This window comes from Lissotriton helveticus, chromosome 5_1, assembly GCF_964261635.1.
Source record: "Lissotriton helveticus chromosome 5_1, aLisHel1.1, whole genome shotgun sequence".
Classification (NCBI taxonomy): Eukaryota; Metazoa; Chordata; class Amphibia; order Caudata; family Salamandridae; genus Lissotriton; species Lissotriton helveticus.
The window spans coordinates 386,727,510-386,742,365 of record NC_136065.1 but is presented as its reverse complement, the minus strand read 5'-3'; the positions used below and the strand labels follow the sequence as shown (position 1 = coordinate 386,742,365).

Below are 14,856 nucleotides of genomic sequence, written 5' to 3'. Positions count from 1 at the left end.
TACTGATTTTATGCAACAAAGCGCAACCTCCCTCACGTATAAAAAACTAGTCAACAACCTAGAAGATCCCACACTGAAACTAAAAGAGAAATGGATCGGGGAAGTGGGCGAGGTGGATGAGGCAGAATGGAATGAAGCACTAGCCTCCCCGAGAGAAGTTGGCATTTCGGCTAAATTTAGATTAGTCCAACTCAAAATACTCCACCGCATTTACTACACGAGGACGCTACTTCATAAAATACATAGAGCGCCCCACCCTTTTTGCCTTAGGGGGTGCGGGGAGGAGGGGACTCTGTTTCATACGCTATGGGACTGCCCACTGATACAAGAATTTTGTAAACAAGTCATGCGCACAGTCTCACAAGCGCTTAAAATCTCTGTTCTACCAGAACCTCGCAAATGCTTGTTGAACATATGGGACCCCAACGATCTGAATAGGTATGGGCTGATTTGGGCTACACTGGCCATTACAGTAGCTAAACGGGACATTGCGCAGAAGTGGGGTGCGCCAGAACTGCCTACAGCGCACAGATGGGCTAACAACATGGACATGCTGATGGTCACAGAGAGGGAGGTCTATGTGCTCAGAGCCTGCCCCCGCAAGTGGAACAAGGTATGGGCAGCATGGAATGTTTATAGGGGGGAGATCTGTGAACCCCTTCCGGAAGGAGAGGATCTAGACTCAGAAGAGGACGACGAGTAGATAACAGGGGGGTGGCCTGCAGAATTTGCAGGATCAGAAGGGGTATTGCTTTGCATTAGCTATGTTGAATGTCGAGACAAGGGATTTCTGGGGTGGCGGGTTATTCAATGTACAAATGTGAAGATGACCGAAATGTGATGACTTATGTTTTCAGTTTTAAGTTCCAAAGTTTTGAAAGTTAAAGAGATGTGACGTACACATCGGAAAGCATTTAAAGACTGCGCTCAACGACGCCTTTGGCGCCAATAGTTATGACCCTGAATGTTTTGGGATACCCCAAACTAAAAGTATGTAAGAAACATGTGACAGATATAATACCCATCAGGCGAACGAATACATGTATGCAGAAATACGATTCGACTATGTTAATGTATGTACATTTTGAACATTCACATCAATAAAGATTGTTAAAAAAAAAAAAAAAAAGTCATGTGAAACTAGCTCTCTTGAAATTCATCAATGATTACACTTGTCATTTTCACACACTGATGCCCCGTTAACACCATCCAGTATCTCCCAGATAATTTCACAAATGTCTGTTCTGAAAGCTATTTTCACAACTGATAAGTGATCAGTGAAGGATATGTGATCAGTTCAGGCACAGCGTAATATGTAGCAATCGCAAACCTTTACCATCTTGTAGCAACGTCTACTGCTGTATGAATTCTACAATCATCAGTAGGAAGTGAAAACAAAATCCTGAAGGCAACACCTCAACAGCATCACGAAAAAAAACAGGTATGTTCTGCCTATTTCTCTAACTGTTTGGTCTCTAAAGGCAACCTTCTAGAAAAAACACTAGGCACAAAGAAATTAGAAACACCAGCTGAAGCATATAATACCCAATTCAAATATGTACTCATGGTCCATGTGTGTGGCAATCAAACTCTATAACTATAAATATAATAAATAGGAGAAAATAAATGATTGACATTCAGTAACAATGCTTTTGGTAGACAATGACTAAGTCAGTAAAGAGTGTTCCTCATTTTAAATACTGTTAAAAAAACATTTCTCACAATTTTTACTTTGTAGCTGAGCTCGAACAACCAGAAAAGACAATCTCGAGGTTTTAGATACTTGTTGCGATAGAAAGACCAAGACCGTGCCATTACACCTAAGGGCAAGGAGACTAATAATAAAGAATCTGTGCAGACTACGCACCACAAACAAGAAAATATCTTAAGCGATACAGTTCCCCTACTTAGTCACATGCTATTTAGAAATATTTCCTCATCAGGTTCCAACTAAAGCCTGTTTACTGGGTAAAATATTCACACAGTTCTGCTTGGTGAGCACATGCAGGGTCGTCTGTGTAGAAATTTCGCAGAATTCCGTTAAAGGGCACGGTGGCATCCTTAAGGGCAAGATGGCACTCACTTTATGTTTTAAGTGAGCTCTTAGGGGTACGGGAGTGTGTGCTTTCCCATAGCATAGCAGGTTTGGCTGCCCTTGATAATTCAAGTCACAATGCCGGATTTGGAGATGGGGTGGTCCCAAAGGATTAAGCAAAGGCTACAAAATGTTGAATGGTTTGACGAAAATACATATTTTAATAAATGTATAACATAAGTGCCCTCTTAACATCTAGCGAGGGACCCTTTCTGCTAGACTATGGTTTTGGGAAGAAGACTGACAGCTCAAGGATTTGGCTCATGTGGAGAGGTGAGACAAACTTTGGTAGAAACTTGAAGTGCACTCTAAGGCCTATCCTATCCTTGTGAATCTGAATAAGTAATTTCTGTACTACAAGAACTTGAAGCTCGATAATGTACCTAAGGAAGGTAGATGTTACTACAAACGTCACCTTCCAAGAGAGAAACTCGAAGTCACAGGATTGCAGGGGTTAAGGAGGTGGATCCATGGGCCATGTAAGAACTGCATTTAGGTTCCAAATGGTGAGGAGGAGTTTTGGGAGGTATTACTCTTTTGAGGGCTCCAGGAAAGCCTTAATGACAGGAACTTTGAAAAGTGAGGCATATGTAAAAGTAAGCAAGGATTGCTTTATATAAATGTGGAAGGTAGCACACAATCTCATGCATGGAAGCCCCACCTCTAAGAACTCAAGTGATAGATCACTAGGTTCAGCTGCATGGGTTTCGAGTGAGACAGTCCAGTCTAAGAGGGAGCTTCTTGTGAGGGCTGACATTTCCAGATGCATTAAGTAATGGGGATGTCTTGCCCAGGTCAGTGCTACTAGGTTGAGGGTCATGGACACCTTCCTCACTGCTTACAGGATGAGGAAAGGATGAAAAACATAGCCAAATATCCCTGACCGGTTCATTGTAGGAAAGTAGGATCTGCTTTCATGGTTACCTCCGCGTTTTGCTGATGTCATTCTGTTTTCTGACTAGTCTGACTGATATCCTGCCAATCAGGTCCCCAGTCACTGTGCTCTCTCCCTATATTGCGCTATGGTAAGTACTTTGGTACCTTCCTAATAGAGTACAGGTGTACTCTTTGTTCGAGGCATATGAGCTGTACATCATATGCTTTAGCCATCTGGTGTTGGGTCCAGATGTTTGCACTTTGTTTTTCTCGAACAAGTCTTTCCAGTCACAAGGTAGGTGACTCCTCCTTTAGGTGAGTGCGCATGGGCATTGACTCCATCCCCAGATCGTTTTTTTCAGCCATCGGGTTTGGATGTGCATTGCTGCGCTCTGGTTCGGTATCATTTTTGAACCCCTGCGATGCGCAATACTCTACCCTCGACGGTATTGTCTATGGATCGCGATTTCCCATTTGAAGCGCATCGTGTAAAATGTGAAACCTTCGATCGGGAACTTCGAGGCGGGCCGTCGGGCCTACCCGTGCCAACCAAGCCAGCAGTCGATGGAACAGACTATATTCAAGCTATGTCCAGGGTGTCGTGCTAAGTTTCCACACACAGTGTTGCATGAGGTCTGCAGCCTCTGCTTATCCCCAGAAGAAGTGGGGGGACACACATACTACAGCGGTCACAACTAGCTCAAATCATATGGAGATGGGCCATTCCTCAAAAGATACATCTCCTTGAAGAACACCTCCCAGGAATAAACACTCAGATTGCAAATCTGCTCAGTTGTCAAAGACAACAGATCCACGAATGGGAACTACATCCGCAAGTTCTCATCCTATTCTTCCAAATGTGTGGTTACCCAGAAATAGATCTCTTCGCCACACACCTCAACGCAAAATTTCCAAACTTTGGGTCCAGGTATTTTCACCCATTATCCAAAGACAATGCGCTATGGATGAACTGGTAAAGCAAATTTGCTTACACTTTTTCACCTCTCCCGCTAATTCCATTATTGGTTCGGAAACTCAAACAACATTCCATGACAATGATACTAATTGCTCCCACATGGGCTCAACAACCCTGGTTCACAACCCTGCTGGAACTATCACCAACCTTCCAACTGCCTGTATGAACGTCATTAAAGAGGCTAGGGGTCCTACCACAATAGCATGCTATGCAGCTAAGTGGAAACGGTTTGTAATTTACTGTACAAACAATCCACTAGATGCTTAAATCCAACACATCATTTGCTATCTATTACACCTACAGTATTCTAATTTAGCGTACACATCCATACGCTTACATCTGGCTGCAATAGCTGCTTACCTACAAAACAGACAGCACTTGTCTTTGTTTCGAGTACCCGCTATCAAAGCTTTTATGGAAGGACTTAAAAGAGGCATTCCTCCTAGACTTTCACCTTCCTCAGTGTGGAATCTTAATATAGTTCTTATAAGACTAAAGGGGCCGCCATTTGAACTGTTACACAAATGTGACCACCAATCTCTCACCTGGAAGGTAGCCTTCCTTATAGCCATCACATCTCTTAGAAGAGTTGGTGAGCTTCAGGCATAAACCATACAAGAACCATTTTTGCAAATACACCAAAACAAAATGGTTCTTAGGACTAATCCAGCATTTCTAACACGGGTAGTCTCTGCCTTTCATATCAATCATCATTGAGTTACCCCTGTTCTTCCCTCAACCAGACTCAGTGGCAGAACGTGCTATTCACACATTAGATGTCAAAAAAGCCATACTATATTACATTGAAAGAAATAAACCCTTTAGGAAAACAAAACAACTTTTTGTTGCTTTTGCGCCACTGCTTAAAGGCAATCCCGTAACAAAAGCAGGTATTGCTCGGTGGATAGTTAAGTGCATTCAAACATGCTACATTAAAGCTAAACGTAAATTAACAATTTCCCCTAGAGTGCATTCTACACACCATCTGGGGGCTTCTATGGCATTCTTAGGGAATGTACCATTAGATGACATGTGCAGGGCTGCAACATAGTCTACACCACAAACATTCACAAATCACTATTGTGTATATATGTTAGCAAGACAACAAGCTAGCATAGGCCAGGCAGTTTTACAAACACTATTCCAAACCACTGCAACAGCTACAGATTAGCTTCCGCTTGTGAGATAACTGCTGTATAGTCTATGCTAAAGCATATGATCTACAGCTTATATGCCTCGAACGGAAAATGCCACTTAGCACAGTATGAATCTGTTTTTGGCATATATAGCTGTATATTCATATGCGCCCACCCGCCTCCCCGGGAACCTTTATCTGATGTAGTATGATCTTACTTAGATACGTTATACATGAACATCTCTTTACTGTTTTTAATAACTCCATCATCACCCTTATGGCAAAAGAACCTGGGGATGGAGTCGATGCCCATGCGCACTATCACCGAAAGGAGTAGTCACCTACCTTGTGACTTGAAAGACTTCTTCGAAGAAAAACTAAGTGCAAACATCCGGACCCAACACCAGATGGCGATCTATGCTAAAGCATATGAATCTAGAGCTCTATATGCCAAGAACAGATGCATACATTTTAAGACTAATATCCCTCGAAGGAACCACTCGAACAGAACCCCTGTGCACTGTGTCGACTTGCCTCCAGAGATCTTCGGGCTACAAGTAGCTCCAGCATCACTTCCTAACAAGATCTCTGTCCTCACCGCATCCTCTACACCGTGGGTCTGCATCTTTGGTGAGCTGCTAGAGGTCCTCTTGCTACTCCTGTGCCTTTAACCTGTGGGCCCTCTAGAGGGTCTTCTTTGGCTCCAGTGGGCTCCCCTGCATGCTCAGGGCCTGCTCTGACTCTCCTGCACTTGGTGAGTCCCATGGACCTTGCTGGTTTCAACACTGCACCTTCCTTGTTTTCCACGTTTGTTGCCGGACACCAATCCCCGGTTCTCGACTTCCGCTGTGGGACACCTTATGAATGGCTCCTGGTTTTCCACAGCATCGCCTGGTCCTCACAACAAGGTCACCATCAACCCTCCTGCATCTTCCATCATCGGTGGTCATGGGCCTTCTGTGCCTCCTGGTCACTCCAGAGTGGCATAGACTCTCTCCCCTCTGCTTGCAGGTACTGGTTTCAATAATCCATCCTAGGATTCCACCGGACTCTTTTACCTTCTTCGCCAGCAGCATGTTTGCTGAAGTCCTCTATTGTGGTCCACGCCAGTTTCTGACGTCATTTCGCACCCTTTGCACCTGGCTTCCCAGGTGTAGGTATCCTGGTTCCTGGGGTATCCACGGGTGGGATAACTCTCCAACCTTCCATCTTCCATGGTGTTTCTTCAGGCTCCTTCTTCTGCAAACCTCCAACTGCGGCTTCCCCACTAACTTGCATTGAGCATGCTGCTGTGTTTCCAGTCTGCACACAGCCTCCGTGGGGTTCCTGGGTACTTACCTTAGGTGGTTCCTTGTGGTCCCAGCTCTTCTAAGTCTTCTGGGTCAAGATGAACTTCAGTCGCAGTTCACATTCCACTTTATTAGTATATGGTTTAGTATCCCTCTGGAGACCATTGTGTATTTGTTCTACTTACCTGTTCTCCTTTTGAAATATTGTATGTATTGTGTTTATATCTCCGGGTAGGAGAGATACAAATGTGTTAGTGTGTATAATAAATATTACTATTTTTATAACCACACTGTGCGGTTCTTTTTTGTTTAACCTACACTGTAGGATTAATAGTGTTAAAACAGTCTGTTTAACACTCCTACTGGACTAAGCCTGAAGACTGCTCTCCACAGCTACCTCTTAGAAAGCTTTCTAAGGTTGTCTAAGGCACTAAAATCACCGTAAGGGTGTTTCACTTAAATAAGTGTGCACCATTTACTAAACCAGCCTCCTTCATCTGCATAAGCGGGAGCTTCTTGTGAGAGCTAACTGACATTTCCAGATGCATTGAGTAACAGGGATATCTTGCCCAGGTTAGTGCTACTAGGTTGAGGGTCATGGACACCAGCCTCCTCTTCCTCACTGTTTACAGGATGAGGAAAGGATGAAAACATAGCCAACTATCCCTGAACTGTTCATCCATAGTGCATTGCCCATGGACTTTGGGTGTGGGTATCTTGAGGTGAAATTTGGACATTTTGCGCTTCTGGGGCTGGCACAAAGGTGGATGGTTGAAATACTAGTGAAGCACTTGTAGGTGGAGTGTCCACCCATGTGTTTGATGATGGGTCCTGCTGAGTAGGGCTGCAAAGTCGTTCCTACTCCTGCTAAATGCTCCACCAACAGGTGAATGCTGTTGTGGATTTCCCAGTGCCATGATTTCCAAAGTCAGTGCTAAGTACTGGGGGAGTGAGCTCTGCCCTGCTTCTGAATGTTAAGTTGACTGTCCTGTTGTCAGTCTTAAAGAGGATTGTCTACCGTCCACTGACTTTGAAGAAGGTTCTGAAAGCTAGACGATTGGCTAGCAGTTCCATATAATTGGTGTGCTGTCCCTGGTACTGAGTAGTCCAGGTGCCTTCTATGGTGGTGGTGTCGAGCTGGGTACCACAACCCATATGAACAAAGATGTGGTAATGGTCATTGTGGAAGGGGGCCTTAGAAACTGCCTACCAAACAGAGTACTGAACCCTGATTGTTACCAGGGATTGAGGCCTGACTCTCTCAGCAGCAGTGCCCTGTTAATGTTGATTGGAGTTATGACTGACCCTACAGCACCTGGAGTGCAGATGAAATGCAGAGAGTCACCTGGTCTTTGAGCTAATGGGTGTGCTGGAGCCTGCTTCTGTGCAAGCTCTTGGTCTTCCTCCACTTTTGTTTTGGAGGCCTAAACGAACAGGGGCTCAACGCTAACCACCTTGGGCTGGTGGGATGTCAGATGTGCCGTTATGTTTGTTCTTGGCACCAAGAAGGCATTCTGACTAAAAGATGTCAGGAGTCTCTAGGGAAATTTTTGGTTGTATCAAGTGCTGCCATTCCCTTCAATATTGTAGGGTCTTCTTGCAGTGGAAGGCCTAGGAGGCAACACAGGAAGGGCTGTTAGTTGGTGAGAGGTGTAGGCTGAAGAGGCTGTGCTGGTCGCTGGAGGGGTACATGGTGCACAGGAGGGCAAAATCGGGAGAGTGTATATTCCATACCCTTTCTTTTGATGCATTCTCCAAAATGCTGTGTGAAAAGAAATGAATATCACCAAGTGCCCGAAACCAATTAGGCAAAAAATATCAGTATTTTTCAGTTGGGGAAGAATGCAAACTTCTAGGTAAATAGTGATTTCTAAAATCAATTCAAAATTGCCATGCTCCGCCTTTAAAGAAAACAAAACAAGAGACCAATCAAATATTTAAAGAGCTGAACACACCCGAGTCATATGGGGAAACTATCCAAGATTAACAATGTCTCCAACATTGGTCCTGACCCATTGAAGCCAGACTACAGAGTGGAAATCAGGACTTTGTTTCTACATCATTATTGGGAAAAGCAATCAAGAGTGCTTTTCTACGTCTGTTTAAGGGACACACATGAGGAAGGGTTCTTCAGATGAATCCAAGAACCTTAAATGCAAGGAATCCTCCAGGAATCCTCCAGCCATAAGGCAGAACAACTACCAAATAAAGGGATCATGGGTATCAATCATAGTTACGTGACCTTGTGCCTCTCATTCTATAAAACGCGACGGCCACTTTTTCATGGGGAAAGCATAATGCAGCAACAAAATAATTGTAAGTAATTGTGAAGGAGCCTCCAGAGAACTGAAGTCAGTAGTCTGGAGGGGGAGGGATGGGAGAAGTAGGGTTTGATTGTAAATATGCAGAAACACTTCTGAATTTATATTCATCTTCTTTACAATATTATGGGGTTATACACAACAAAATGTTTCCAGTCACATGGCATGAAAGCCAGGACCGTTTGAATACATGAAGAACAGTAAACCTTGAAACCTATGTTTGTGATTGGCATCTATGCTTTGTGTGGCTATGCCACAATGTCAATTTTAAACTCCTAGGAGATCTGCTAAACTTTATGATCCAGCACACAAAAAAAGTGACGGATTCATGATATTATAGTACTGTGTCCAGGAACAGTGCAGCATTTCCAGTGTGCCAGGCAAACATTTTTTACTTCTAAAGAGCATTTCATGCACCAATAAAACCAATATTTTTCTGGACAGCTTTTGTGATAATTTGGCATGGTCATGATGATGCCTTAAGACTTGGCCTTATGGAAGTGTACCTAATGGTTGTGTCAAACCACCCATTTTGATTATACCTTCACAGTATTCTCCTCCAGCTTTCCAGTAACAGTGTTACCGTCTTGACGGTATATATGCTGGAAAAATGCCTGTCTTATTAAATCTAAGGATAATCAATAGCCTTGTAATACAATATCAGCTTTGCTTTTATACTGTACAGAAGATTATGGAAGTGCTTTTGACCTAGCATCTATTCAACACTTTATTGGAGGTAGAAAGTAATAAAGACTTTAGGACCCACCAACCAAAATTCACAATTGATATGAAACATAGTTTAATTACCTTGAATTAATTCCAGAGACACATCTTTGAAGTATTTGTCGTTCAGGAAAAAAAAATCTAAAATCGAGCTGTGTCAGCAGATTTATAAAGATATAGTAGATCATCAACACGAAACCCGTTAAACTAGGCTGATGAGAAGATGCAGGAATCTTGTACTCACCATTTGTTTGCATAGAAGGTGCAAGATTTCGGAAAGCAGAACACCACCTCTTCCCACAGGAAGTAAAGGTTTGCTAAATTCCCTGCAAACCAAGAGAAGGGAAAAACCTGGTATCAGTGAACTGAACAAAATCAGAGGATGCATTCTGTCAAGCAAAAGAAGCTGCATTTAAACTAATACCATGTAACACTTAGACCCTAACAACTTCACATTGCCAAAATCAGGTGTCTGGAGACTATGGACAACATTTGAAGAGTTGAGATCATTCGCAAGTGGGTTACACAAAATGAGGAAAGAGATCTCCGAGTGACAGTGTGTCAAACCATAAGGAGACAATGGTGCTGGGATGATGTGCAAATAATGGAATAAGATAGGAAAAGAATATGGAGGCAAATGTCAATTGCGAAGTACCAAAGAATTTCAAGTCATCCCAAGCCAGTCTGGGTGTACTATTGTGAATACAAAGCATATGGTGTAATGTAAAAACAAATGATTAGTCTAGTGCTCATAGCATTAGCAAACAGGTGTGCTAAGAAAGTAACCTATACATACAACGTAAAAGGAATGACTAATCACCAGTTGATGTGCGAGAGTGTGATGAACAATTGATCATGTATAAGAGTATGACAACAAGGCTTCTTTCCAAAACTACACTTTTAGATCAGATCAAGAATTCCTTACGTAATCAGTTCTCTCATAGAGATCCCTCCTTCTTTTAGCATGGGAGTTACTAGCTCAGCCAGGTACAGCCAGATGTGGGGAATATCGATCGCCATATCATCTGCCAACTCCAGCGTTTCCGAAAACCTTTAAAAAAATATATAAACAAATGACACACTCACTAATTAAACATTGCCAAAAGATTGAGGATACTTAGATCTTATAAATACGGGTGACATGCCTTTCTTAAAGCTTCAAATGAGTAGGTTCTTATAATGAAGAAGCATTGGAAATGGACATCAAAGAAATATAACTCAAAATTACACTGGACATTTTACTTGAACAAATGAAAGTTAAGTTACTATTCAGATCTGTGGGATGTATTATCACTATATATGATGGGTTCCCTGGCATTTCAAATATACTAAAGAAACCTTCTAGAACTGTAATAGTGTGCATTTGCAGTGACAGTAATTGATACACCTAAGGCAGTGGATACAGACTAGATGTTGACCTATTAATATGAATTTCTTTTCAAGTATGCGAGGTCAATGGTACAATTTTTCACAAATCACAACCAAAAAACTATGTTATTTTGTTTTTTACACCGTAGTTCAACCACAGAAAAGGTAAACACAGAAAGGGACTCTAATAGCACTAATCTCCAATGTATGTATTACTCTGGAGATTCTTGCTCACAGCACTTTATCTCAAATTCTACAATGAAATAGATTGCAAAAGAAAATTAGAAATATTGAGTAGGAGAGGTGGGGAGTGCAACAAAAGACCTTTGCTCACCACCCCTTCTTGAATAATGCATTAACTGCCAAAAGGAGATTCAAACAATCCAAGTAAAAAAACAGAAAGGGGTTAAAAATGTGAACCCATTAAAAAGGACAACACCAAGCTGAGCTCCCAATGAACATTAATGAAGGAAAGGTATTCTCTAAACTTCTCAAAGTGCTCGCGACCAAATTGACTTTAAACAGAAAATCTTGATGAGGCAGACACAGAGAGACTGACATTGTGGCTAAATAACCTTTAATAGTGTTAACTTTTATTCATTTAAGAGTTTTATATAGCGCAGGCCAGACCCGAAGGTTTCTGAGCGCTTTACAACATTAGTAACAAAGACATCACACAATATAACAATAGTACCCAACATTGACATTGACTTGTAACGAATTGAGAATTTCGGCAAAGAAATCACACAGTATAGCAGTAATATACACATTGATTTGTGACGAAAACCGTTCAGGGAGGGCAGGACAAAGGAACGAGATGGGAGGGGAGTGAGGTAGAAGTCTTCATGTCAAAGTGGCTGTGTGCTGCAGTGGGCAAGATTCTGCGATTAGGAGGCAGCTATTCATTCGGAAGAGAACGGTTGAGGAAGTGGTCTTTGAACTGCCTTTTGAATTTTAAAAAGGAGGGGGCAGTCCTGATCTGGAATGGGATGGAGTTCCAGATTTTGGGAGCATTTCCTGAGAAGGATCGAGATAAGGTTTTTTGTTTGCGAGTTTTTGGAGGAATAGGGGTAGAGTGTTAGTACTCCTGAGGTTCCTTCTCTGGCCGGCCTTCTTGAGTTTGGAGGCCAGGTATGTAGGTTTTACCAGTGTGCAGAGCTTTGTGCGTGAGACAGGTAATTCTGAAGTTGGCACGCATTTCTATTGGGAGCCATTTTAGCTCTCTGAGAGCAGGCAAGATGTGTTTGTATTTCTTTACTCCGGTGACCATTCTGACTGCTGTGTTGAGTTGATCTGAGGGGAGCTAAGTGAGATTTTGCTGTTCCGACAAAGAGGACAGTTAGGAAGTGGCTCAAAGGGAGCGCACATCAGATACGTAAGAACCAGATTCAAGTTCCACTGAGGCATCACGAAGGGAACAGGAGGAAACATGTGTGTGATGCCTTTCAAGAATCTATTTACAACAGTGGACTTGAAAAGAGAAGGCTGATCAGGAAGCCTTAAGAAGGCTGAAATGGCCGAGAGGTAGCCCTTGATAGTGCCCAGAGCAGAGCCCTACTGGGCAAGAGAAAGAAGGAAGAGGAGAACCTCTGAAAGGAGGGCAGAGAGTGGATCCACAGCCTTTGCTATGCACCATGCCACAAATTTGTTCCAACTGCAGGCGTATACCATTTTCGTGGAGGGACGCCTGGCAGCTAGAATCACATCACAGACTTCAGGAGGCAAGTCAAATGGCCTCAACTGCCGCCACTCAATCTCCACGCATGTTGGTGGAGACTGGACAGGTTCGGGTGGAGGACCGTCTCCTACTGCAGCGACAGAAGGTCCTCCTGAAGAGGCAGAAGAATCAGGGGATCGACTGACATGCTGAGTAGCTCGGGATACCAGTATCTTCGTGCCCAGCCCGGAACCACAAGGATGACTCGGGCCCGGTCTCGCCTGATTTTCTTCAGCGCTCTGGGCAGAAGTGGTATAGGCGGAAATGCGTACAACAGACCGCAGCTCCACTCGCGACGAAAGGCATCACCGAGCGAGTGCCGAATTGGAAATTCCAATGTGCAGAACTGATGACATTGCGCATTCTCTTCGGTGGCGAATAGATCTAACCAAGGCTCTCCCCACTGCTGAAAGAGACCTTGCGCCACGCCCGAGTTCAGACGCCATTCGTGATCCATCGTGCACCGGCAGCTGAGTTCGTCCGCCCTGGCGTTCAGAGAACCTGCCAGGTGTTGAACCCCCAGGGTGATGCCCTGGTGTTTCAGCCATTGCCAGAGGCGCAGAGCCTCCTGACAAAGGGTCCACAAACCCACCCCGCCTTGTTTGTTGAAGTACCACATGGCTATGGTGTTGTCCATGAACACCTGCACTACACTTCCCCGGACAGAGGGAAGGAATCCGTTCAGTGCAAGTCAGACCACCTGCAGCTCCAGAAGGTTGATATGGAGCCGGTACTCCGCCGGAGACCAGAGGCCACTGATCTCCCCCTCTCCCATGTGGCCCCCCCAGCTCTGGAGGGACGCGTCCGTCACAACAACGTGCTCTGGTTGGGGTAGGGAGAGGGATCTGCCGATGACCCAATTGCGGTCCGTGAGCCACCACTGCAACTGTCTTGCAGTGCCCTCCGAGATCAAGACATGGTCGGACAAGTTGCCCTGATGCTGGGCCCACTGAAACTTCAGGTCCCACTGCAGAGCCCGTATTCGCCACCGGGCGTGATGCACCAGAAGGATGCAGGAGGCCATCAGCCCCAGAAGCCTCAGCGTCAACCTGACTGAGACTCGGGATAAAGGCTGAAAGATTGGAATCAGAGCCTGAATATCCCGAAACCCGCTGTTTGGGAGGATAAACCCGAAAATGCGCTGAGTCCAGAACCGCTCCGATGAAGAGGAGCTTATGAGAGGGACACAGGTGTGACTTCGGCACATTGATGGAAAACCCCAGCAGGTGCAGGAGGTCGGCCGTAGTCTGGAGGTGGCTGACAACTGTCTGGGGCGAGCCCGCCTTCAATAACCAGTCGTCGAGGTAGGGGAAGACTGAAACGCCTAGCCTGCGCAGATGAGCTACGACCACCGCCATCACTTTCGTGAACACCCGTGGGGCGCTGGTAAGGCCGAAGGGAGCACGGTAAACTGAAAATGCTCGTGGCCTACCGTGAACCGCAGGTAACGCCGTTGGGCCGGCAGGACGGGGATGTGAAAATAAGCGTCCTGCAAGGTCAACGCTACAATCCACTCTCCAGGGTCTAGGGCAGCTAAAACCTGAGCCAACGCCAGCATCTTGAACTTCTCCTTCCGGAGGAAGTCGTTGACGTTCCGTAGGTCCAAGATAGGGCGTAGGCCCACTTTGCCCTTCTTGGGTACCAGAAAGTAGTGGGAGTAACAACCACACCCTACTTCTGGCCCAGGAACGCGCTTGATGGCCCCCTTGGCCAAGAGGGCCGTAACTTCCTCTTGCAGAAGTTGCAAGTGATCCCCCGACACGCGGTGGTACTGCGGTGGCATGGCTGGAGGGGTCGACGATTTGCAGCACACACCTGTCCGATGTGACAGTGCGCCAGTGGAGTTGGTGATGGCGAACCCTGCCCCCCACTGGCGTCACATGGGCCTGAAAGCACGGACTAGGAGGGTTTTGAGGCGGATGCTGCAGGGGCAGGTGTGGACTGGCCTAGCCGTTGTCCCCGACCGCCACTACGGCAGTTTCCACGTCCGCCACCACGCTGGATGGTAGTCTGAGGCCCGTGGCTGGCAGGACGTGTGGGGGCGCCCCTTCCTTGGCCACGAAAGGGGCGAAAGGTAGCCGTCTGCTGGCGCGGGCCGAGAGGCCCAAGGACTTGGCCGTAGCCCTGGAGTCCTTAAAGTGCTCAAGCGCATGGTCTGCCTTGTCGCCAAAGAGGCGACAGCCATCGAACGGCATGTCCATAAGTGTGTTTTGGACATCGGCCGAGAAATTGGCGGACCTCAACCAGGCGTGACGACGAATCGCCACCGTCGTTGCCATTGCTCTGCCTAGAGAGTCGGTAGCGTCCAGCCCACACCGGATGGAATACCGTGCCACATCTCAGCCTTCCACAAGGG

The 14,856-nt window shown here is 45.3% G+C and overlaps 1 protein-coding gene across 13 annotated transcripts in view; it reads right to left on the bottom strand.

Annotated features, from left to right (window-relative positions):
• EIF4G3 (eukaryotic translation initiation factor 4 gamma 3) overlaps positions 1-14,856 on the bottom strand; it is a 1,426,031-nt gene that overhangs the window by 180,402 nt on the left and 1,230,773 nt on the right. For all 13 annotated transcript variants that reach the window (XM_078642564.1, XM_078642569.1, XM_078642559.1 and 10 more), the window contains 2 exons: positions 10,341-10,466; positions 9,660-9,741 (listed from right to left, as the gene is read on the bottom strand). In XM_078642564.1, the coding sequence (XP_078498690.1) occupies positions 9,660-9,741; positions 10,341-10,466 (208 nt within the window). The remainder of the gene's footprint in view (positions 1-9,659; positions 9,742-10,340; positions 10,467-14,856) is intronic.